General features: G+C 55.3%; 1 protein-coding gene across 1 annotated transcript; it reads right to left on the bottom strand.

The window, feature by feature from the left end:
* Positions 1–1,166: 1,166 nt before the first annotated feature.
* Positions 1,167–22,309, bottom strand: Cdc42bpg (CDC42 binding protein kinase gamma). The gene is made up of 37 exons (XM_036169654.1): positions 22,054–22,309; positions 19,641–19,732; positions 19,474–19,557; positions 19,038–19,133; positions 18,374–18,522; positions 17,876–17,969; positions 17,541–17,741; positions 17,191–17,439; positions 16,706–16,785; positions 15,590–15,687; positions 15,411–15,491; positions 15,108–15,214; positions 14,834–15,013; positions 14,501–14,593; positions 14,258–14,379; positions 14,098–14,173; positions 13,803–13,897; positions 13,611–13,725; positions 13,157–13,305; positions 12,992–13,080; positions 12,638–12,690; positions 12,451–12,549; positions 12,317–12,376; positions 11,804–11,909; positions 11,439–11,572; positions 11,218–11,357; positions 11,047–11,128; positions 9,947–10,163; positions 7,819–7,902; positions 7,120–7,719; positions 6,139–6,236; positions 5,977–6,061; positions 5,754–5,874; positions 5,535–5,652; positions 5,226–5,343; positions 5,024–5,112; positions 1,167–2,417 (listed from the first exon to the last, which is right to left on the bottom strand). Exons 1-37 carry the CDS (start codon positions 22,211–22,213, stop codon positions 2,361–2,363), a joined length of 4,671 nt encoding a protein of 1,556 aa, XP_036025547.1. The 5' UTR covers positions 22,214–22,309; the 3' UTR covers positions 1,167–2,360.
* Positions 22,310–22,487: the final 178 nt, after the last annotated feature.

The raw sequence follows: 22,487 nt of genomic DNA, 5'->3' as shown, positions 1-22,487 counted from the left end.
TCTGACAAATAAAGCTTGCTTGGAGTCAAAGGACGGAGCTAGCCACTAGCTGACCATAGAGGTTTGGAGGACTGTAGACAGAGAGGAGACAGGAAGTAGTAAGGCAGGGTTGAGAGAAGATCTTGGCCTTTTTGGATGGAGGAATGGAAAAGGTAGGAAGCAACTGGTAGCTACTCCCTGTTCTCTGATCTTTCAGGTTTTTACTCCAATATTTGACTCCCGATTTTTCACTGATAACAATTAATTAGATTTCTTCTTCACTGTGTGGTTGCTCAGAATTGAACTCAGGACCCCTGGAAGAGCAGCCAGTGCTCTTAATCTCTGAGCCATCTCTCCAGCTCTAAAAGGTTTACTTTCATGTGTGAATGTTTCACCTACATGTATGTAAGTGTACCATGTGTGTATCTGGTACCTGGAGTTCAGAAGAGGGTAACAGATCCCTAGAAACTGGAGTTACAGATGTTTGTGAGCCACCATGTGGGTGCTGGGAATTGAACCCAGACCTTCTGGAAGAGCAGCCAGTGCTCTTAACCAATGAACTATTTCTATAGCCCCATTCATGATTCTTCCAGACACAGGCCATGCATATGGGGAGATGGCTTAGTTGGTAAAGTGCTTCTGTACAAGCATAAGGACCTGAGTTTGACCCCCCAGAACACAGGTGAGAAAGCTGGTCATGGTGGCACACCTTATGATCCCAGCTCCTCAGAGGGGAAAATGGGCAGATTCCTGGGATACATTGGCAGGCCCGCCTATGCTACCAAGTCCAGGATAGAGAGAGATCCTATCTGGAAACCTAACATGGCTGGGTGTGGTTGCACACATCTTTATTTTCAGCACTTGGGAGTCAGAGACAGGTATATCTCAATCATTTTCAGGTGACCCTGGTCTACATAGTGAGTTCCAGGCTAACCTCCAGAGATAGATAGTTAAGATCTTGTCTCAAAAATAAAAATATGCCAGGTGGTGGTAGTACAAGCCTTTAATCCCAGCACTTGGGAGGCAGAGGCAGGTAGATTTCTGTGAGTTCGAGGCCAGCTTGGTCTATAGAACTAGTTCCAGGACAGCCAGGGCTAGCTACACAAAGAAACCCTATCTTTTGAAAAACAAACAAAAAACATAACTAAACAAACAAACAAACAAACAAACAAAAAACACCACCCAAGGTTCACAGCTCCTGAAGAACATCTAAAGTTGTCCTGTGGTCTTCTTGAGAGCATGCACATACACAGAGGCCAGCCTTTTATGGACCATGATCCCCGCTCCTCCTACCTCCCACTCCCATGTTTACACAGCAAGACAGACCCAGGTGGGGAGGCCAGCAGCTTACAAAGTTGGCTTTATTGGTTTCTTGCTGCATCTCAGAGCATTAGGGTCCATCCCTCCCGGGAATGTGCCATTTAAGGAGATAAATACTTATTTTACTCCCCACACTGTAGCAGGGCAAGGTTTAATAAAAATAGCAATATAATAACAATAATAATGACTGTAATCAATAATAAAATGCCCCCATGTTCCCCTAATACACTTGGTTGAAGCTTCCAGAAAAGGACCCTCCTTGCTGAGAAGATCTCCAGGCCCCCACAGGGTGTCCATCTCCCACCAAGAAGCCCTTATAAATACCCTCCCAACCCTCCCTGCCTAGAAACCATCTTCCTGGACGGATTAGCTGGCAATAGCCCTGCCCTCAATCCTAAACCCCTCCCCAGAGAGATTCCTGGGTCTGGTTTTCCCCTCGCTCGCTTGCCTTCCTCATCTCTCCCGTCTCTCCAGCAGCCTCCTGGTCATCACTCTTCATCACTCACTTTGTCCTTCTCTCCTCCTGAGTGCATCACTTCCTCGTCTGCTTCCTGGCCTCTCTCACCTCTTTCACCTACAACATTCCTTCTCCTTTTCTCTCCTTCCCCTCTAAACCAGAGCCCCATGTCCCAGCCTAACCCTGAGCAGAGACCTTGGCAGGCTGCATCTTGGCCTCAGCTGGGGGCCAGGCTACCCAGACAAGACACCCAGCAAACTCCTAACGACCTACCCCTCCCCACTCCTCATCCTGACTCCTACCAGCTTCCCAGGGCTTGGCCCTTTGAAGCACAGCTTTGGCACAATCATCCCCGGGCATCAGAGCCATGGCACTCCCAGAGGCCATTGTAGGCCTGTGTTGGAAGCCCAGGGGAAGGGCAGGGTGAGGGCAAGGAGTCTGATTCCTGGGGACCCAGGCAAGCCTGACTCTTAGCCCTCCACCCAGGCTCTCCCTGAGTCTGAACGTCAACGTGTCCCGGACCAGCCGGAGTATGGCGTCCCACAAGCTCTTCACTTCCTCACTCTTTCTGTCCTGGGACTTGGGTGGGCACTGCCAGAGGGCATCAGGGGGTGCTCTCTGACTCGGGATCTGGAGGGAGACTTCGGGGCCGCTCTGAGACCTGGAGGGAAGAACAGGAAGTCAGATGGGAAGAGGGACAAAAGACTCTTTTCTCGCCGGGCGGTGGTGGCGCACGCCTTTAATCCCAGCACTTGGGAGGTAGAGCCAGGCGGATCTCTGTGAGTTTGAGGCCAGCCTGGGCTACCAAGTGAGTTCCAGGAAAGGCACAAACAAAGCTACACAGGGAAAATCTGTCTCGAAAAACCAAAATAAATAAATAAATAAATAAAAACCCACACAACTCTTTTCTCATGGTGTCAGTGCCTCACAGAGGTCTCAAAGGACCCAGAACTTGCAGTACAGGACTCTAAAGGAAGCTACACTTGAGGTGTGGTGGAGAGTCCTCAAAGAATCCAGAACTGCTGGGAACAAACTCAGTGTGTTGCTCATTCACTCCATTCCACATTCAGTCAAAACCATGCTTTACTTTAGGCAGAAAAATTAAAACTAACTGCAACCACCAATGTGGTGAGAGACTGTGTACCCTAACAAGCTTTGCCCGAAGTTCAGACAACAGAACCAGCCACTAGATTAAACATAGAGGCCAGGCCGTGGTGACACACGCCTTTAATCCTAGCACTCGGGAGGCAGATTTCTGTCTGGATCTCTGTGAGTTCAAAGCCACCCTGGACTACATGAGATTGACTCAGTCTAGGAGAGAAAACAGAGCCAGGCAGTGGTGACACATGCCTTTAATCCCAGGAAGTGATGGCTGGGTGGAGAAAGGTGTATAAGACCTGCAGAGACAGGAAGTGAAGGCTTTTCGGCAGAAGTGTCCCTTTCAGTTAGAGGCTTTTCGGCTAAGGAAGTTCATTCAGCTAGAGGCCTGCCGGTTGAGGCTTTTCAGGCTGAGGAGTCCTAGAGCTAAGAGGTGGCTTCTTCCTTTGTCTCTCTGATCTTCCAGCATTCACCCCAAATCTGGTACTGGGGTGTTTGTTTGTTTGTTTGTTTATTAAAGAGCATTTAGCAGTTCATGTTGCACACTCTGGATCCCCAGATGAAGAAGGAAGCATGGAAGGAGCACAAGCTGGGTGAGAGGTTCACGCCTGTAACCCCAGCATCCAGAGGGAGCAGACAGGAGAGCCATGAGTTCAATGCTGGCCTGAGCTACATGAGACCCTTTAAAACGGGGGAGAAAAGGAAGGAAGGCGGGCAGGCAGCCTGGCCACAGCATAGGAACCAAGAGGAATGTTGGGGGCAGTGACACCTGACCATGTGGCCAAGAAGGCTTTGAAGGTGACAGTGGTGGGCAGCCTGGGCACTGAAGGCAGGAAAAGCCTTAAATGGGCGGGAACAACAGGGGCGAGAATCTGAACGTATGAGGGAAACGGTGGGTTGGGGCCCTGAGTGGCTCTGTTCGGCTGGAGGGTGAGGGCGGGTGGGGCAGTTAAGAGGTGTGGCTGGAGGGTGAGGGCCGGTGGGGCAGTTAAGAGGTGTGGCTGGAGGGTGGTGGGGGCCCTCCCAGGTCCTCTCAGGTCTTTCCCTAACCCCAGACAAAATAGGATGTTCCCACATGACTTCTTCCCCATCTTTAGGCTGCTTCTTTGTTAAGAATGTAGCTCAGGGGCTAGAGAGATGGCTCAGAGGTTAAGAGCACTGGCTGCTCTTCCAGAGGTCCTGAGTTCAATTCCCAGCAACCACATGGTGGCTCATAACCATCTGTAATGAGATCTGGCGCCCTCTTCTGGGTACATAATAAATAAATAAATCTTTTTATTTAAAAAAAAAAAAAAAAAAGGAAAAAAGAATGTAGCTCAGGTTAGGCATGGCAGTGTGTGCCTTTAATTCCAGTAATCAGGGGGCAGAAACAGGAGGGTCTCTTTGAATTCAAGGCCAGCCTGGTCTAATAGCCAGTTCCAGGGCAGCCAGAACTAAACAGAGAGACCCTGTCTCAAACCCTTCCATAAAAACAGTATAGCTCAGTGGCAGAGTGCTTACCTAGCAGCTATGTTTAACCCTATGTTTGACCCCCGCACTGAAATTTTTTTAAATTATATATATATAATTCTAGGGCTTGGGGAATGGCTCAGCAGATAGAAATGATTGCTATGCAACCCTGATGACCTGAGTTTAAGCTCTAGAACCGAGGTAAAAAGCCGGATCGAGGCACACATCCGTAATCCCAGCACGCCTACCGTGAGATGGGAAACAGAGACAGCGGTATCAGCTGGAAACTCGTGTGCCGGCCAGCCTGGAGCACAGAGGGCAGAAACAAGTTGTCCTCTGACCTCCACATGTGTGGTGTGGTATGTCTACACCTGCACTCTTACACATGTTACACACACAATCTCAAGAGCTCCTGTTATGGGGCACTCCTCCCACGCATCTGGCACTGTGCATCATCCCCTCACACAGGTGACACAGTAACATCTTCACTTTGCAGGTAGGACAAGCTCAGGGGGGTTGGGCCTCCCTGATTGGGAGCACACAGCTAGGGATTGGAGAGCCAAGAGCTGCAGATGGGTCTACGTGCCTCCAGGGGCCGAAGTAAGTAACTCTGTAGGCCTTATGTGCTCAGGTGGGCCTCTGGCTTCCTGTCCCAATGCAGAGCTCAGCCAAAAGCTGTCTGAACTTTGGGGGTGTGGGGAGCTCTACCCACTTGCTCACCTGTATCAGGGATGCTGTAGGGCTCAGGGTCCCCTGGGGGCAGGACACTGATTCGCTGGACAGAGATGTCCAAGGTTTCCTCTTCACTGCTGGCAAGGGTAGGGAGACAGAAGGACAAAATGCTTGGTTAGATCTAAGTGCTCGGAAGGAGTGGTAACTCGGAGGAGGCGTGCAAACAGCGGAGGCTGTAGGCTGCCCTTACTGGGGTCTGTCTCTCCAGGAAGGCCATCACTACCCATGGACGCTGGGCGCCGCAATGCCTCTGAGAAGCTGTGAGGCCGCTGCGGCCCGGAGCTGCGGGCACCTCTGCTCTTCTGTTCCTGGAAGAGAACAGTGTCAGCGGACAGTGCAGAAGGGCTGCGGCCAGGAAGCGCAGGTCCACGGGAACTCAGCTACAGGCAGGGATGCACTGAGGGAGGAGTCACCTGCCTCAGTGGCCAAGCAATCAACAGAAGCCTGTGATTGGATCAAACACTACAGGGAGGTTTGTGATTGGCTCTGGGGGACTCACCCTGGCCCCGTCCCTGGCACTAGGCCTCCCGTCCGTAGGGCCTACATGTACCAGGTGGTTGAAGTTGGTGGGTGGCGAGATGAGCTTGGAGCGCACAAAAGGGTCCTTCAGCATCTCCCTGCAGGCGGAGGGAGTGTAAAGAGCAGGCTGCAAACCTCGCCCCGCCCCTAAGAGCAGAAAGCCCCGCCTACCAGCCACAGCCACACTACACGTGCGCACCTGCGCTGCTGCTGCCGCAGCTCAGCAGACACCCGGAAGAAGAAGCGGCGCTTGCTCTTGGTGCGGAACAGCTGGCGCCGGCTGTTGTCAGTGAGGTCGGGAATGTCAAACTCGTCCTTCTCTGTGGAAAACCAGGGAACTGGGGAGGTGCTCACACGTCCCAGCCAGCTGGTGCACGAGCTCACACTTGCGCACAGGTGTAGGCAGGCACACACTCCCTCACCTGCCAATGGGTTCCTGAGGTAGGTCAGGCGGACCTTCTCGGTGCCATAGAGGAACAAGGAGCCCTCTGGATTCAGGGGTCTCACCTGAGGCAAAAAAACACAGAGGTCAGGCCACGTGACCCACCCCATCCCACCTGTGTTTGGGGTAGGTGGACCTTCACCTTCTTGAGTGGCACAGTCTGCACCCATTCTGCTCTCCGTACATCAAACACATCGATGGAGTTTTCACTGAACACTGTTAGGTAGGGCGCCGTGTAACCTGCAGGTGAGAAACAGCCGATATGTACTGTGCAGCCATGGGCAAACCGGGCACCTCTCTGGGCCTGTTTCCTCTGTCTCACAGAGAGGCCGGCCCCACCCAACTCTGTAACAGATGAGATAATAACCATCACTCACTACATGCCCACACAGTTCAAAATACTTGGCATGCTTGTCCTCTCTTAACTCTCCAGCAGCTCCAAGCAGGAGCAGGTACTATAATCACCGGGATCTTGGACATTACAGATGAGGTCATGGAAATCTCAGAGCAAAGAAATGGTCAAGGTCATACAGCTGGTGGGGGAGAGGAGGACAGGCCAACGGCAGTCTGGGGGGCACTTAACCCCAGCCCCCACCACAGAAGAGCCTTTGCTCATAAAGGACAGTCCTCCTTTCTAGCCTCCACCGCATCACATCAGCTGCAAGTGACCACACCAGCCCAGGCCTCTGCTCCGTTTGTTTGTGCGTTCTTCCAAACAAGCACAGCCCCAGGGTGTGCCTGCCCAGGCTGGTGCTGGCTGGAGGAGCCAACCCTAGCCTGTTCTACAGGCCCCCGTGCACAAAGGCAGTCACAAAGGGGATGACAAGGCCCAGGACAGAGGTCTGAACAAAACCAAGAGGTGGCGGCGTGAGAAGAGAAGCAGTCCTGGAGAGGGAGGGATGCCAACGCGGTGCTGGCAACGGCAGCCTCACGATGGCCACTTAGGATGGCGTCACTGCTCCAGGCTCGAGCAGCCATTGAAGCTGGCCAGGTAGAAGATGAAGTCAGGAAGAACAAAGGCAAAGGCTTGGAGAAAGTTCCTAGGCAAGCCACTGGGGACAGTACAGGGTGGCAGGACCGCCAGTGCCTGGCCCCACCCTGCTGGGCCCTCTACCGGCCTTACCCCAGCCAGTGGGTGCCGCTGGCCACAGTAGCTCGTGACTTCGTGACTTGCGGCCAGCGCCATCCACGTAGACACCGGCAGTGGCGAAGAGCAGCAGGAGCTCACTGAGGCTGAGCTCCACAGCACCCAGTGCCTCGCCCAGGCCCCCGCGGGACGCCGGCAGCTCCTCCGGCACCAGGCCAGTCCCCAGCGCTAAGGGTGCAGCCTCATTGAGCAGCGGGTAGAGAGCGAAGGTGCCTGCAGCACCCACACAGAGCCGATCACCCAGCAGCCCCAGACTCTGCACTGGAGCTGGTACTTGGAGCTCTCGGATCCGGCGCTGCCAGGGCCCTGGGCCTGGGCCCAGCTGGTAACAGAGCACTTGGCGTTTGACTGCTACACAGAGCACCGGCGTCCGGGCCTGCAGGATGCGTCCAGCTGCCAGAGCCTGGCAACCTCGGGATTCAGGGATCTTGGCACCTGCCACCTCAGCATTCTCCAGGTCGGCCAGGGCGAAGAGGCGCACACTGGGACCACGGCCACAGAGCACAACCAGCAGGCCGGCAGCAGAGCTCAGAGTCAGCCGCTGCACCCTGCGGCAGTCCCCCACCTGGAAGATGTCTGTGGAGTGGGCAGGAGAGAGGAGCGTGTGGGTGAGAAGCAGCAGGTGCCCATGGCCACAGGGACCCTGGGGCTGGCCCTGCCCGGACCCACACCCACCCTGGTCCAGCCATGTGGTACCATTGCTGTGAAGATGGATCACAAACAGCCCCTCCTCGGTGCCCAGGGCAAGCCGTTCTTGGTCTGAGAGAGGAAGAGAGGTCAGACAGAGGTCAGAGAGCTTGTCCAGTGACACCTTGAGGCAAAAGAGTTGGTGACCCCAACACTGTCCACCCACCCCATCCATGTGTCCTTCTTGCTCACATTTTATACTGGCTGTAATGAGGAAGGGCCTTGGTAACAGGGGTCACGGTGAGGCCCACTACCTTAAGCTGTGGGATCCTGGGTAAACCTCACTCTCTCCTATAAAGTCAGGAGTACCTTCCTTTTTCTTTCTCTCTTTTTTTTTTTTTTTCGAGACAGGGTTTCTCTGTGTAGTTTTGGTGCCTGTCCTGGATTCTCACTCTGTAGACCAGGCTGGCCTTGAACTCACAGAGATCCGCCTGCCTCTGCCTCCCGAGTGCTGGGATTAAAGGCCACCCCCGCCCCACCCCCGGCTGACAGCACCTTTCTTTTCTTTCTTTCTTTCTTTTTTTTGTGGAGCTGAGGACCAAACCCAGGGCCTTGCGCTTGCTAGGCAAGCTCTCTACCACTGAGCTAAATCCCCAACCCTTGACAGCACCCTTCTTACCCCCACCTCTGGTTCCTGACTGACCTGGAGGACCCACAATCTCTGCTATGGCTCCTGACTGGAGTTGAGCTGGCTCAGGGCCTCAGCTGCAGGAGGAAGCCAGGGACCTCTACTTCCTGTCCCTTCCCAACTGTCAGATATGGAGGGAGGATCCTTCCTGAGGCCCAGGCTCCAAACTCAGTGAACCCTACAAGTGCCTACCCCGGCTCACCCCACTGCCAGGAAGAAAGTCAAGACATGGAGCTTCATTCGTGTTTCTGTGGAGACAGTGTCTCATTCCATAACCCAGGCCTGCAACGCACTACATAGCTGGCCCAAGCTGGCATGAATTTGGGGTAATCCTCCTACATGGTTGTTGGTTTTGTTTTATTGAAACAGGACCTTTCAAAGTTCAGGCTGCACTCAACTCACTGTGTAGATGATGCTGGCTTCTCATCCTCCTGGTACTCATTCTCAGTGCTGGATTTTCAGGCGTGTGTAGCACTACTCCCAGGTCTGACTTGGGTTGTTTTATTTCGTGCATGAGTGTGTGTGTACGTACATATATATGTGTGCATGTATGTATGCATATATACAAATACATATAGATAGATTTTTTTTTTTCTGGAGCTGAGGACCAAACCCAGGGCCTTAAGCGCTCTACCACTGAGCTAAATCCCCAACCCAGATTTTTTTTTAAATAATTATTTTATTTTATGTGTATGTATGTATGTATGTGTCTCATGTGTGAGCCTGGTGCCAGTGGAGGACAGAAGGTGGTGTTGGATGCTCTAGAATTGGAGTTATTGATGGTTGTGAACTCCCATGTGGGTGCTGGGAATTGAACCCAGGTCCTGTAGAGGAGCAGCTAGTGCATTTAACACTGGGATAGCTCTCCTACCCAGTTTTTGTTATTTGTTTTGTTTTTTAATCTACTTATTAGCTAAGGATGACTTTGATCTTACACGTGCTGGGATTATACACAGGCACCAAGCCATGCCTGGTGTTTTTGGTTTTTTGAGACAAGGTCTCTATATGTAGCTCAGCTCAGGCTAACTTTAAACTCTGGAGCCTTCTGCCTCAGCCTCCCAGGATACCTGTTTCTCCCTAAAACCTCTGCTCTTTCTACATATTTGAGATTCTCATAGAAAAGGAAGAACTGGCTGGGCGTGGTGGTCCTCACCTTTAATCTTAACCCCAGCACTTGGAGGCAGAGGCAGGCAAATCTCTGTGAGTTGGAAGCCAGCCTGGTCTACAGAGTGAGCTCCAGGACAGGCAGAGCTATGTAGAGACCCTGTCTTGAAAAACAAAACAACAGCAGAAGAGAGAACCTGAACCACAGAAGATGAAGTGGTGAGCAGCCAGGCTGTCTGGCTCAGGACCCACGGCTCATCACACAGCAACAGAGGAGGGCTAAGAGGCCGTGCGTTTGTGACTGGCCTAGGCTGGTGCCTCCCGACTGGTCTGAACTTTCCCCACAGGCCACTCAGAGTGACAGTCCTTCAGTGCAAGACTTACCAATGACAGCAGCGCAGAGAGCATGAGGCAGCAGCGGCAGCCCATTGTCATAGGCCTCCTTGAGGGTGTACACTGGCCGGGGCCTCGGACGTGCGTCCAGTAGCAGCCGCTGCAGCTCACCCAGCACCTGCAGCCAACGCGCCCGCTCCTCCTCATTCTCAGCCAGCAGCAGCACAGTACATGTGGTTGGTGGAACCGTCAGCTGGGAGGCTGTCACCTGCAGACAGGGAAGTCAGCTGGAGGGCTACAACCAAGAGCCAGCCATCTGTCCTTCCTTCCTTCCTTCCCTACTGATGTTTGTTAGCATGCTAGCTGGTTGTAGTACTAGGCAGGGAGTAAGCTGGAGCACCAGACAAGCACACTGGCAATTTCAGAGCCCAGTGATGGACACCACATCGGGAAAGATAAGAACTGTGGGAACACGGATTAGAATCCCTCAAGCTGTCGGGCGGTGGTGGCCCACACCTTTAATCCCAGCACTTGGGAGGCAGAGGCAGGAGGATCTCTGTGAGTTCGAGGCCAGCCTGGTCTACAGAGTGAGTTCCAGGACAGGCTCCAAAGCTACACACAGAAACCCTGTCTGGAAAAACCAAAAAAGAAAAGAAAAAAAAAAAAAAAAATCCCTCAAGCAGGCCAAGAGTTGAAGGATAATTGCCGAGGGACAAGGCCCAATTAACCTGACGTTAATGAACCTGGGTCCAAGGGACTGGGTCTGGAAGGTGCTGGCAATTTTGTGCAAGGGAATGAGACCAAGAAGGAGTTATACATGAATGCAAGGCACTCTGGGAACTGGAAAGAACAAGGTATGGCTAGAGGAGGTAGAGACTCCAGGGTTGAGGGCTGAGAGTCTGCAGGCTCAGATGCTGGGTGGCTCAAAGTACTGCTTGAGAGCCTCCTGAAGGGCTGGGCAGCCATTCAAGGGCCCTCACAAAACAGGACATAGCCAGATTGTTGTGTGGCAAGCTCATGGTGGCCATGGACAAACAACACGTGGAGATGAGGTGGCTGGTAGAGGGACAGCGTGGAGATGCAATAGTGACCAGGACAGGGCCAGCATGGGAAGCCGAGGGAGGTCGGGCCATCCTGCCCTGAGCACTCACCCTAAAGATGCGTGGCAGGTCCTTGGATTGGGCATGGATGACATCTGAGGCCAAGACGGGGGTAGCCGAGAACTGGGGATCCCTGGGAGGAACAAAGGATAAATGAGAGATTGTCCCTGAATGAACCCCTCCCCACCTGTGATTTGTCCAGTGTTACTGCCTGGCACCCACCTCAGGTCCAAGGCCTGCAGGAGGACCCCACTGGCCAGGCTTCCTCGAGGGTCGGGAATGTCGAACAGCAGCAGGCGGGAGTCACTGAGGGCAGCATACACACGCTGCCAGCCCCGCCGGACGCCCGAAGGCCGTGGCACCTAGTGGGGAGATAGGCATGGAGGGCTGCACAGGTCCTTGGCTCCCATGCCCATCCTCCTCAGCCCTCAGTCACAGCTCACCGACAGGAAGCCCTCGTAGGCAGTGCCTGTGCCGGTTTCGGGGTGTACTCCCAGGGCTGTGCAGAGAAGTTCGGGGGGCACGGGGCAGGGTGGGGCCTGTGGGGCGCAGGCTGAGTGACAAAAGTAACCACAGGCTGTGGGGAGATGGAGACTTTTGTCAGGATGAAGAGGGCAGGCGGCCCAGAACAAGGACCTCCTAGTCAGCTCCCTTGGGGCCAGCGACACTGGACTGTCACCCATTGCCATCAGTGGAGGAATAACTGAGTAGGGGAGATCTGAGTCCTGGGTAATGTTGAGGAACAGCCTGCGTGTGTCAGGGTCACACCCTGGGGCTGTGAGGGGAGATCCTGAAGGAGAGTTCTTACTGTCACAGCCGAGACCCTGGCGGCCTAGGCCCAGCATCAGCGACGTACAGCGGAGACACTTGGTAGGGGATGGAAAACTCCGGAGACGCAGTGTGTGTGAGCCGGGCTGTGAAGGGGTACATGCGGTTACCATTCCTGCCAGGGCCTCTCAGGACCTGAGCTCCATCCCAAAGGGTCAGGTGGCCAAGAGGCCATGTCAATTCTGAGTGCCTGTGAGGCCATGCCAAAAAACCAGCACCAGGGCTGGAGAGATGGCTCAGAGGTTAAGAGCACTGGTTGCTCTTCCAGAGGATCTGAGTTCAATTCCCAGCAACCACATGGTGGCTCACAACCATCTGTAATGAGATCTGGTGCCCTCTTCTGGTATACAGGCACACATGCAGGCAGAACACTGTATACATAATAAATAAATCTTTAAAAACAAAACAAACAAACAAAAAAACCATCACCAGCACCCCAAACATGGCCTTCAGGGGTGGGGTAGGGGTGGGGGTGTCCCAGAGGGCCACTGACCTTAGCAGGAGGACCTTCTGCAGGGGTAGTGGTGGCAGCAGACACTCTGGGGAACACAGTCTGCAGAAAGTGAGAGAGTTAGAAGGGAGCAGGCAGAGCCCGGCCTCGCCCGGGGAGCTTCTGCCTGTCCTCACCCCCATGCGCAGACTGCGGCGGCCCTCTGGCCTCAGCTCTGCTTCTGCTCCAGACCTTGGGGCCTCTCCTGGATTGCCAGGGTCCTTGGCAGAATCCTTCTGGGGATGAGTGAGGATCGAAGAAAGTCAGGGCCACCATGTTCTCACCAGGGCTCCTCCCTACCCAGTCCCTCTTCCTGGTTCTTACCTCCGTGTTCCAGAAGGACAGGAGAGGGATGAGGGAGGTGGAGGGCTTGGCATCTGAAGACAAAGCGTACATGTAACTGAGGTTGTTGTCCCTAGGCTAAGGAACCAGGGGTGGGTGTGGGCCTCAGTTTCCATGTCAGTAAGCTGCAGAAATGTCCACAGGTGGGGTTTGGAGGAGTCTGGCACACAACAGTGTTGATTAAGTGCTGAGTGACGGACAGGTGCTGGTGTAAGCAGTGATGTGTGGGAGGAAGGGATTTCTCTCCTATGGGCTCAGCTGTCATGGGAGTTCCCTGGCATCCATGAGACTGGAGTTGGGGACTAGCTCCAGGGTAGGCAGGCAATGGGCACTCACCCCCGTGCCCACGGGTTCGAAGCTCCTCCCGGAGCTCAGCCACCTCTTGCTGCAGGGCCTGGCTTTTCTTCTCAGTCTCCTGCAGGCGGCTGGAGGAAGAGGGTAGTGGCTCACCACAGGCCTCAGCACGGACCCCGCTCCTGTAGTATCTGCCCATGACCTCACCGTTCCGCCTGCAGCTGCGCCTCCTGCACCTGGGTCAGCCGCTCCTGCAGACCCTGCTTGGCCCGGATCTCCGCTTCCAGCGCTGACTGAAGCTCCAGCCGGGCTGAGGCCTCCATCTTCTGCAGCCTCCGTGCCTTCCACTGGTGGTCCTGGGAGCAGCCAAGGGTGTTCTCTTGAAGATGTTCTCCGGGACTGGCGGCCTCAGAGACTCCCTCCCTTCCGCTAGAGCAGACCCAAAGACCCCACTCTTCCCTTGCTCAACCCTCAGCAGAAACCTGGAGTTTGGGGGACAAGACGGCTCAGCAGGCAAAAGTGTGTGTGTGCCGCCGGAGAGAAAGACTTGAGTTCAACCCCTGAGACCCACATGGTAGGAAGAAAGAATCAATTCCCATAAGCTGTCTTCTGACCTTTACACATAGACACACATGCCATGGCTCTTGTGCATGGGGCTCACCAGAGGCCGAGTAGGGAGTGTTTGGGTGCCCACATTTCTCAAGGACTCCAGCTCCTCAGCCATCTTAGTAGCCAAGGCCTGCAGGTAGCCTCTTGAGACCTTCTCGTCATTCACCCTGAATAGGAATGGGCTGTGTGTCACGGCCTGGGTCCTCAGCCATGCCCAGCTCCCACCCAGCCCCACAGCACCCACCAGCTAAGGATGTCAGCAATCTGGGCCTCCCAATTGCTCTCAGTCTCCCGCCGTTCACCCTCCAAACGCTGTCTGTGCTGTAGCTCTTCTGCCAGCTGAGGCCGCAGAGGAAGGTGGGCTCAGTCCCAGGGGCCCTTGCAGTCCTGCTGGACTCCCCACAGACCACCCACCATTCTGGGCCCCATGCCCTTCCATGCTTCCTGTGAGCCGTAGTGTGCCCAGCAGCTGGGACCCTTGGAGCTCTTCCCTGACCTGCTGGCACCCAGCCTGCCCCTTGCCTGTCCACCCTGCTCACCCGCTCCTGCTCCCGGCTCAGCCGCTCGTTTTCCTCCTGCAGTCGGCACAGGGCCTCCTCTTTCCCAACACCAATCCTGGGGAGAAGGCCAAGGAGATGGAGTTGACCCCCAGCCCAGCGCTGCCCTGTCCTCTCTTGGCTACCCCAGTCACGTGCTCACCCTTGGCTGCAGGCATGCTCCAGCTGCTCCCTCAGAGCGGCCACCTCCTTCCTCAGCTGGGCCTCTTGAGACGGACCCTCAGGTGATCCCATGCCATTGGTCTCAGGGGCTGCATGGATGGTCTTGACAGTGTAGAGAGGGGGCAAGGTAGGGATTTAAGACTCCATGGCCCACCCCTGGAACTCTCAAGGGGGGTCAGGTTAAGGGAGAGTGTCTCTTGCCAAGGGGGAGAAACCTCCATACCTTGGCCTGGGAAGAATCCTTCTCACGGCTTTGTTTATATTGTCCCTGGAGCCTTGTCACCTCCTGACTCAGGGCGGCCACCTGGTCTTCCAGCTGTGATGGGTGGGGTACAGGGGCGAGGAAATGCTAACCCTGTCCATCTCACCCCCTTTGTGTTATTTTGACAAAGACTTAGTCTCATCCAGGAGTAGACACAAGTGGCCCCAGACACCCAGCTCCCCACCAGGCCCTGTTGGGCAAACACCAGCCATGCAGGGGTGCACAGGGACATGGGGTTCCCAACATTTTGGACCCAAATCCTTGCCACTCTCCCCTCCTACTATCATTGCTGACCTCTCTCCGGACAAGCCAAGCTTCCTCCAGCTGGGAGCTCAGGGCCTGGATCTGGCTGGCTGTGGCTGCCTCCCTCTCCTGGGCCTCCCACAGCCTCTGGAGGAACTCTTGCTGCCGCTCCTGGGCTTGGCACAGCTCGGCAGCCTGCACCCGCAATGCTGCTTGAGTTTCAGTCAGCTCCTGAGGACCAGGCCAAGAAGGATAAGGCCAGGTCAGGGCACTGCCCTCAGGGACACGCGACTCTAGGTCACTCACCCACCTCACCACTGCTCACCTGCTGGAGACGGTCCTTCTCCTGCTGTAGCTGGATATCTGGGCCTGGGCTCCCGGAAGGGAGGCCATCAGTCTGTGAGAAGGAGGCCTTGCTGTCCCTCAGTGTCTCTGTCAGGAAGTCATTGAGATTTGCACACAGGACCACCCCCACCTCAGACAGGCATTCCATGTGCAGGACCTCACAGAACTTTCTCCACAGCCGGGGTAGGGGTCCACTTCCCTCAATTACACAGCATACACAGAGCAGGAGGCAGGGCTGGGACCCAGAAAGGACCAGGCTGTTATAGGAGCAGGAAAGGGATACCTGCCAGTTTCTCCTGAAGAGTCTGTACCTCCTTCTGCAGCCACACCAGCTCCTGGGGCTGTAAGGTACCATGTAGGGCCTCTGGCAGGAGAAGGGCCTCTGGGTGAGTAGCTGGGCCTGTGGCACTCTACCCCTCACCCTGGCCTGACAGTCTCGGCCTTGCCCAGATGTCCCTGTACCTTGACACTTCTGGCTGAGCTCCACCTTCTCCTGCTCCACATGGTGGAGCTTCTGCTCTGGGGCAGCCACTAGCTCAGTGTGCTTCTGATCACCAGAGCTGAGAAGGCACAAGGGAACATAGTTAGCAGAAAAACATCCTCATGTACCAATCATCTATCCATCCAAGAAATACCCAGGGCACATCACTCTGGACCCAGGCCTGAGCTCTATGCTGGGAGAGAACCAATAGATCACACCTGCCTTTGGGAGACCTGTTCAAGCTGGGTGACCCTGGACAATAACGGACAACATCTGAGACTCAGTTTTCTCACAGGGAAATGAAAAACAATACTGCCTGAGCCAGGCAGTGGTGGTGCCTTTAATTCCAGCACTCGGGAGGCAGAGGCAGGTGGATCTTGGAGTTGAGGCCAGCCTGGTCTACAGAGTGAGTTTCAGGACAGCCAGAACTACACAGAGAAACCCTGTCTTGAAAAAGCAAAGGGCTCTCCAGGGGCCAGTGAGCTGTAACAGCTGGTAAGGGTGGTTGTTGCCAAGCCTGACCACCTGATTCCATCCCTGGGACCCACACGATGGAAGCAGAAAAATGACATCTGGAAGTTGTTCTCTGCCCTCTACAAGTGCATTGTGGCACATCATGTCCACACCCATACACAAATATTAATCAAATAAATAGATAAACGTACAAAAAGCAAGCAACAAAGTTAACAAGAGTTTTCAGAGGCTACTGGTAAGATGAGTCTGCTGGTCCACACCCAGGACCAGTGGCCCTGGCTGGGGTGCTCTACTCGGGGCCTTCCTTACCCCCGTGCCTCTTGTGGGTCTCAGGCCAACCCAAGGTCCTGAGTGGGTAAAGCTCCCATCTATTTTACAGAGGCCAATGAGGCGGGACAGTAGAGGCCCTTCATAGCCTCTGCTATGAATCTAGTACATTTAACAGTCTATCAAACAGGGTAGCCACAGGTCCCAGGGGCATAGCCATGACTTTGATTGACCCTGAGGATAGAGAACTGAGGAGTGCCTGTCACATGCTGAAGCCATTTTGTCCCTTCCCTCAGGGCTCTCTGATAAGCCACCCATGCTCCCAGCTTCCCAGCAGGTGTGATGACCGGACTCACCTGCCTGAGGTATAGGTGAAGCCTACAAATGGCAGGTGGTGGCCCGAGAAGGCCCCATGAGAGGGTGGTGGTAGCGTCTCCTATAGGAGAGGGAAGGAGAGTCAGAGTCACAGACCAAGTGAGAACCAGAAGGGCCCCACGAACTGGGCCCTTACTCAGGTGTGTACCTGGGAAATAACACAGCCTGCCTCTGCCTCCCATCCCACCAACCCCCCAAAAAGGGACCACAACTCCCATGAGCCTTTGTAGTCAAGATCTCCTAGAGGCTGCAAGGAGCTTTCTTCCAAACAGCTAGGGCTAAAGAGCTTTCACTTGGAACAATCCACGGAGCAAATGAGCCAACCAAGGTGAGCCATAGCTCTCATGAGCCCCGGGGGTCCAAAGGCTTCACCCCAGCCCTTCAAATGCCGTAGGGAACATCTGAGGTAGGTTCTCATAGCTCAGAAGGTCAAGCCAAGCCTCTTTCAGAGACATCTGTCACTCACTGGATGGTTGAGGGTATCATCATCCACATCAAAGTTAGAGGTGTCCACAGGTCCACGAAGCTCAGGGATGTAGGGAGCTGTGCCAGTTGCAAGCTTCTCCCAATCCACACCTTCAAAGAAAGGGTGGTTCCGGAAGTCGTCCAGCCCACCACGCCCAAGCCGTTCCTCCTGGTGGCACAGTAGCTGTCGGATGAGGTCCCGGGCACTGGCAGGCACATCAGGCACATCAGAGGGGAACTGGAGGTGGTCCTGTGGGCCACAGGAGGAGGCAGGTCAGGCTGGAAGCCCACCTTGGTCTGAAGTTACCTACAATCATACAATGTGGAGGTCCCAGGGCCAGACAGTCTAACCTCGTGGTTCATGATCTTGCCGTAGGTTTCTACTAGAGATTCCGCATAAAAGGGTGTTTCCCCAAAGAGCAGCTCATAGGCACAGACTCCCAGCGACCACCAGTCACACTGTGGGCCATAGTGACCCTTGCCTTCCTCCATGGCCTGTAGGATCTCAGGAGAGATGTAGTCTGGGGTCCCAACTGCGACTGATGAATCCACCTGCGGCAGGGGTGTCAGTGCCATGAGGCCATGGGACTGGATCAGGCACCCCACTCTCCAGGTACCCTATTGGAACCTAATGCCCCTGCCCTTGGTCTGCTATCCTCAGCTCCAATTCTAGGTGGGCTCCTTACCATACCATTGTTGTTGAGTCGCAGGCAGGAGCCAAAGTCTGCCAAGCGTATGTGGCCATTCATGTCAAGCAGGATGTTGTCAGGCTTGACATCCCTAAAGGAAGGTGGGAGAGAGAATGGCTTAATATGTGTGAATGTGTTTAGACACATGCTCAGGTGCACACCTGCCTGTGTGCATGCTCACACATACTCCTGTCGTCTGTGTGTGCATGTGGGAGTTAGTGAAGGCAAGTGCCGAGGAAGAGAAGGGCAGCCAGACTGGAGGAAAAGGTCCATAGTATTGATTCCAGGGGCTGCAAAGTGCACTGTGAGGATGTTGGACAGATGTCCCTTGAAGGGACAGCATACCACTCCTCTGCCACCATGAACTGGGTGGGTTTGAGCCAGGGGCTCACCTGCGCAAAGCTCTGACTTGCTCACCTGTAAGACAGGCACACTGTCAGGCCCTACTAGACAGCTTTGGGGAGGAAGACTGGGAAGTGAGAGCTTGGGGCCCACCTGTGGACATAGCCCAGCTGGTGCAGGGAGTGGATGGCCAGCACCATCTCAGCCAGATAGAACTGGGCAAGCTCAGGTGGGAGGCGGTCCTCAAAGCGGCTGAGCAGTGTGAGGAGGTCCCCGCCAGCGTAGTAGTCCATCACCAGGTACTGGAGGGCAGAGCCAAGAGTCAGACGCAGAATGGGACACCCACTGACCTCACACTGTCTTGGGGGCTCTGGGAAGACAGGGGTGAGCAGTGTCTCTGGCAACCACCGGGTGGCTAGCTTTTTATTTTTTAAGACAGGGTCTCACTATAAAGCTCTGGTTGTCCTGAAATCCACTCTGTAAACCAGGCTGGCCTTGAACACACAGAGATCAGCCTGTCTCTTCCTCCCAAATGTTGGAACTAAAGTACCCCCACCATGCCTGGTAGGTGACTAGTTCTTTTTTTTTTTTTTCCAGACAGGGTTTCTCTGTGTAGCTTTGCGCCTTTTCTGGATCTCACTCTGTAGACCAGGCTGGCCTTGAACTCACAGAGATCCGCCTGCCTCTGCCTTCCAAGGGCTGGGATAGGTGACTAGATCTTAAACAGTGCTAAGGAAGGAGGCACTAGGCCCAGGAAATGGTGAGAGACAGGCTCTTTCCTCCCAGGCAAGGCTCCTCCACCATCAAAGACCCTCACCAGATATTCTTCATCTTGGAAGGCGTAGTGCAGAGCAGTCACCCAACGGCTGTCTCCCTTCACCAGAACATCTCGCTCCTCCCGGAAACAGGCCGTCTGGAGCAGGTTTGGAAAGCGGGGAGGGGGGTAGAATGGGATCAGCTTCCAGGAACTCCCCCTTCTCTAGCCCAGGATGGACTCCCAAGCCCAGAGGCTCTGATCAAAGGAACAGGCCGGGCTGACTTTGGATGAACCCGAGCCCAGGCTTTCTGGTGGTAAGCCTCAGTGTTTCCATAAGAAGAATGGGAACACAGCCCACTGCATCTTAAGTCAAGTTTACTGTGAGGGGAGGAGACAGATGACTATGGAGAGTGGCATCCTCTGCCCCGCCCCTTCTTCTGGCAGCACACACACCTTCCCCTACCCATCTGCAGGGTGCATCTGACCCCAAGCTGACCTCAGCCCTCTTCAGCATCTCCCACTTATGCAGCATCTTCATGGCAAAAATCTGGCCACTGTCCCTCTGTCTAACCACGGCGACCTGAGGGCACCAAGCACGGACAGTGTTAGAGCAGACCAGGTGCAAGGCCTCTCCTCCCCACCCACCCCAGGCCATTCACTTACCTCCCCAAAGGCCCCTCGGCCAATCACCTTCAAGATCTCAAAGTCCCCTCTCTGCAGACGTAGCTCTTTCACTTTTCTTACCAAGGGGCTGGCTGAGGGGACAGGGGGGGCTCAGCGTTCTCCCTGGGACCTCCCAGGAGACTAGGAATGACTTGCCCAGAGACAACCCAGCCAAGAGGCAAATCAGAGCCAGGGCCCATTTAGTCATGACCAACAAGCATGGTGAGGGTCCTGACTCAGTGGGTCACCTGGCTTCAGAACCTCCCCGGATCCTTGCTCCAGACTCTAGGTAACCTCTACCTGAGGCACAGAGGGACTTTGTGGTCCTCCCCAGCCAGGGTCCTGATCCTGGCTGCCCAGGTCACCCTGAGACAATGAGGGTACCACCCCTACTTCACAGTGTTTGGTCCCTCAAGGCCAGCCCAGGGCCTGCCTATCTGGGAACTGGATAGGTGACATTCCTTGTCCCCAGAAAGGTCTCTCTGCCATTCAGGAGCTGTGGGCCTGGGTCTGGGGACCCTGTATGCACAGAGCAATCTGGTTGGAGGAAAGGCCTGGAGCAGCCCCTGAGGGCAGGGAGGCCAGTCACTGCAGTGCTCTAGAAAGACAGGCTCTGTGCTCGCCAAGTGGGGCCCTTGGGTCAAGAACAGAGGCCAGTCTGCTCAGGTACTCACAAGACTCGAAAATAGGGCCAAAACCTTCACCTGGTGCCCAACGCCAGCACCCGAGGGCGTGAGCACACAGGATTCCTTCCAGGCTTGACAGCCCAACCACTAGGAGCCTCCCTCTGTTTGAGGCTTCTGCACAGCCAGGAACTCCTCCTGCATCACAGACCCACACACACACCTCCACAAGGGCCATGTCCAGACACTCCCAGGCTTTCCCCACAACTGGAGTGGCCTTAGGCCAGAGGGGAGGGCATCGAGTCTTGGGAACTGAGGAAGACAGGAGTGACCAGTGAGGATTGGGGGGGGGGTCATCTATGGTCTGGCGTTTTGCCTCAGTTTCCCCCTGCCAGAAGGTAAACTCCTTGCCAGCTGGGCGGGTCTGTGGGTGAGACAGAGCTGCTCCACAGGTTTATCAGGCAGAACCCCCACAGCGGGGGTGGTTTGGAAACCTCGCTACACAAATTAATTGTCTCTTCCCAGGTTTCTGCACAGAGCTGAAGGAGCAGCTACCAGCCTGAGGCTGTCAGAGATGACCACCAGTCACATAGGCCACACCTGCTGTCCAGAACCAAGATTATCCACCTCTCTGGTCAAGATGCCCAGTACCTTTGTCTTGCCAGAGGGGGTGGGGGCTCTGGGCAGGAGCAGGGACAAGTTGGGGCAGGAGAGGTGTGAGTCACGCCTGGCCTTGGGGTTACCTCGGGAGATGTCAACAGACGTCCCCCTATGTTGGGGTCCCAGGCAGAGGTGCCAGAGGCAGGCAGGGAGAAACACACACACACACACACACACACACACACACACACACACACACACACGGGTATGGATGTCATGGTGGGGTAATGCTAACTCAGATACATGCATAACACACCAGAGTCACAGAGAAACAGGGAGGCAACAGGGGCAGGGCCCTATAACTTCTCTCAGGCAGAAATGGCAAGTCTGGGTGGTAGACCCCTAACCATACCAGGCCCAGCCTTGTACCTGCCCACAGCTCAGGAGCGCCAGGAACGCTGATCACCTACTGGGCAAACACCCCACCCTCCAGGCTCAATTCCTATGCCCTCCCCCTCAAGCCTGGCCAGGTGTGACCAGGGAACCCTTGTGATGGCACCAGTGTCCACACTGGGTTCATGGTCACCCTAGGTCATCCGTTCCCAAGGATGCAGATGAGTCACTTCCAATGAGACCCCAAATACCCCCACTGAGGGCTGAGGTTGGTCCTTAGTCCGAGCTAGGGAATGGGGTGAGGGGTCTCTTCTGCAAGGTGAAGTAGGAGGATTTCTGAGCCAGACAGGTGAGAGGGTCCCAGGGCAAAGTGACAATCTCTTGCAGAACAAAGGGGATTGAGAAAGTCTGTCTATTTATGTGACACAAAACGGGCGTCCACCTGAATGTGTGTTCTGGGTGGGGCATGAAGTGTGACATGTGACGTGTGACCAAGGAATCCTGTAGGTGACCGTTGTGGAGGATGCGTATTGGCAACATGTGTCTGGGGTCTGCAGCCGGGAATGAGCGAGTGTGTGTTGTGTACCTGTCCCTGTGTCTGGGAATTTGAGGTAAGGTGCAGGTGAGTGAGCGTGCTGTGGAGTCCGACGGCAAACGTTAGACAGTGCAAGGAGTTAGCGTGTCTTCAGGAGGAAGTTTCTGGAGTGTGCCATCCCTGGGGAAGGGTCTGGGGAGGTGGAGCTCCGGCCGGTGTGTTCCCTCAACCTCCCTTCCCGGGTGCTGCCCTGGCCACTCACCCCAGCTCAGAAACTGCGCCACATTGCGCTCCCGGCGCAGGGAGGCGCTGCTGAGCTCCTGGTGCAGCCCCAGCAGCAGATCCAGGAGGCCGTCGAGCCCCGGGCTGCCATCGGCCTCGCCCCGTACCAGCTGCTCCAGCGCACGCAGCCGCTGCTCCATAGCTGCGGCCGGAGCCCCGCAACCCGGGCTAGAGCCAGGCCGCCTGCATGCCTCGTCCGTTCCGTCCCTCCGGCGGTCCGTCCGTGGTTCCGCGGCTCGCTCTGCGCGGCTTCCCCCCACCCTCCCGCCCTCCCCGCTGTCACCTTCCTCCGTCGCCACCCGCGCTCCCTCACCTGGCCGCCCGCCCCGCCCTCCAAGCCCGCCCCCGACGGACGGGCAGGTGCGCGCCGGCCAATGGGAGCCACGGCTGAAGGTGAAGGTGGGAAGGCGGAGG

Source organism: Onychomys torridus, chromosome 1, assembly GCF_903995425.1.
Source record: "Onychomys torridus chromosome 1, mOncTor1.1, whole genome shotgun sequence".
Taxonomy (NCBI): Eukaryota; Metazoa; Chordata; class Mammalia; order Rodentia; family Cricetidae; genus Onychomys; species Onychomys torridus.
This window is presented reverse-complemented; position numbering and strand designations above follow the sequence as displayed.

What these genes read in the sequence shown, in the direction of transcription:
- Cdc42bpg (XM_036169654.1), bottom strand. Translation starts at nt 22,213, where the DNA reads ATGGAGCAGCGGCTGCGTGCGCTGGAGCAGCTGGTACGGGGCGAGGCC. An exon ending in CAGCTGGGCTATGTCCACAG is followed by an intron (nt 17,970 to 18,373) that starts GTGGGCCCCAAG and finishes ACCTTCCTTTAG; the next exon opens with GGATGTCAAGCCTGACAACA. An exon ending in GCCGCAGTCTGCGCATGGGG is followed by an intron (nt 12,377 to 12,450) that starts GTGAGGACAGGC and finishes CACTTTCTGCAG; the next exon opens with ACTGTGTTCCCCAGAGTGTC.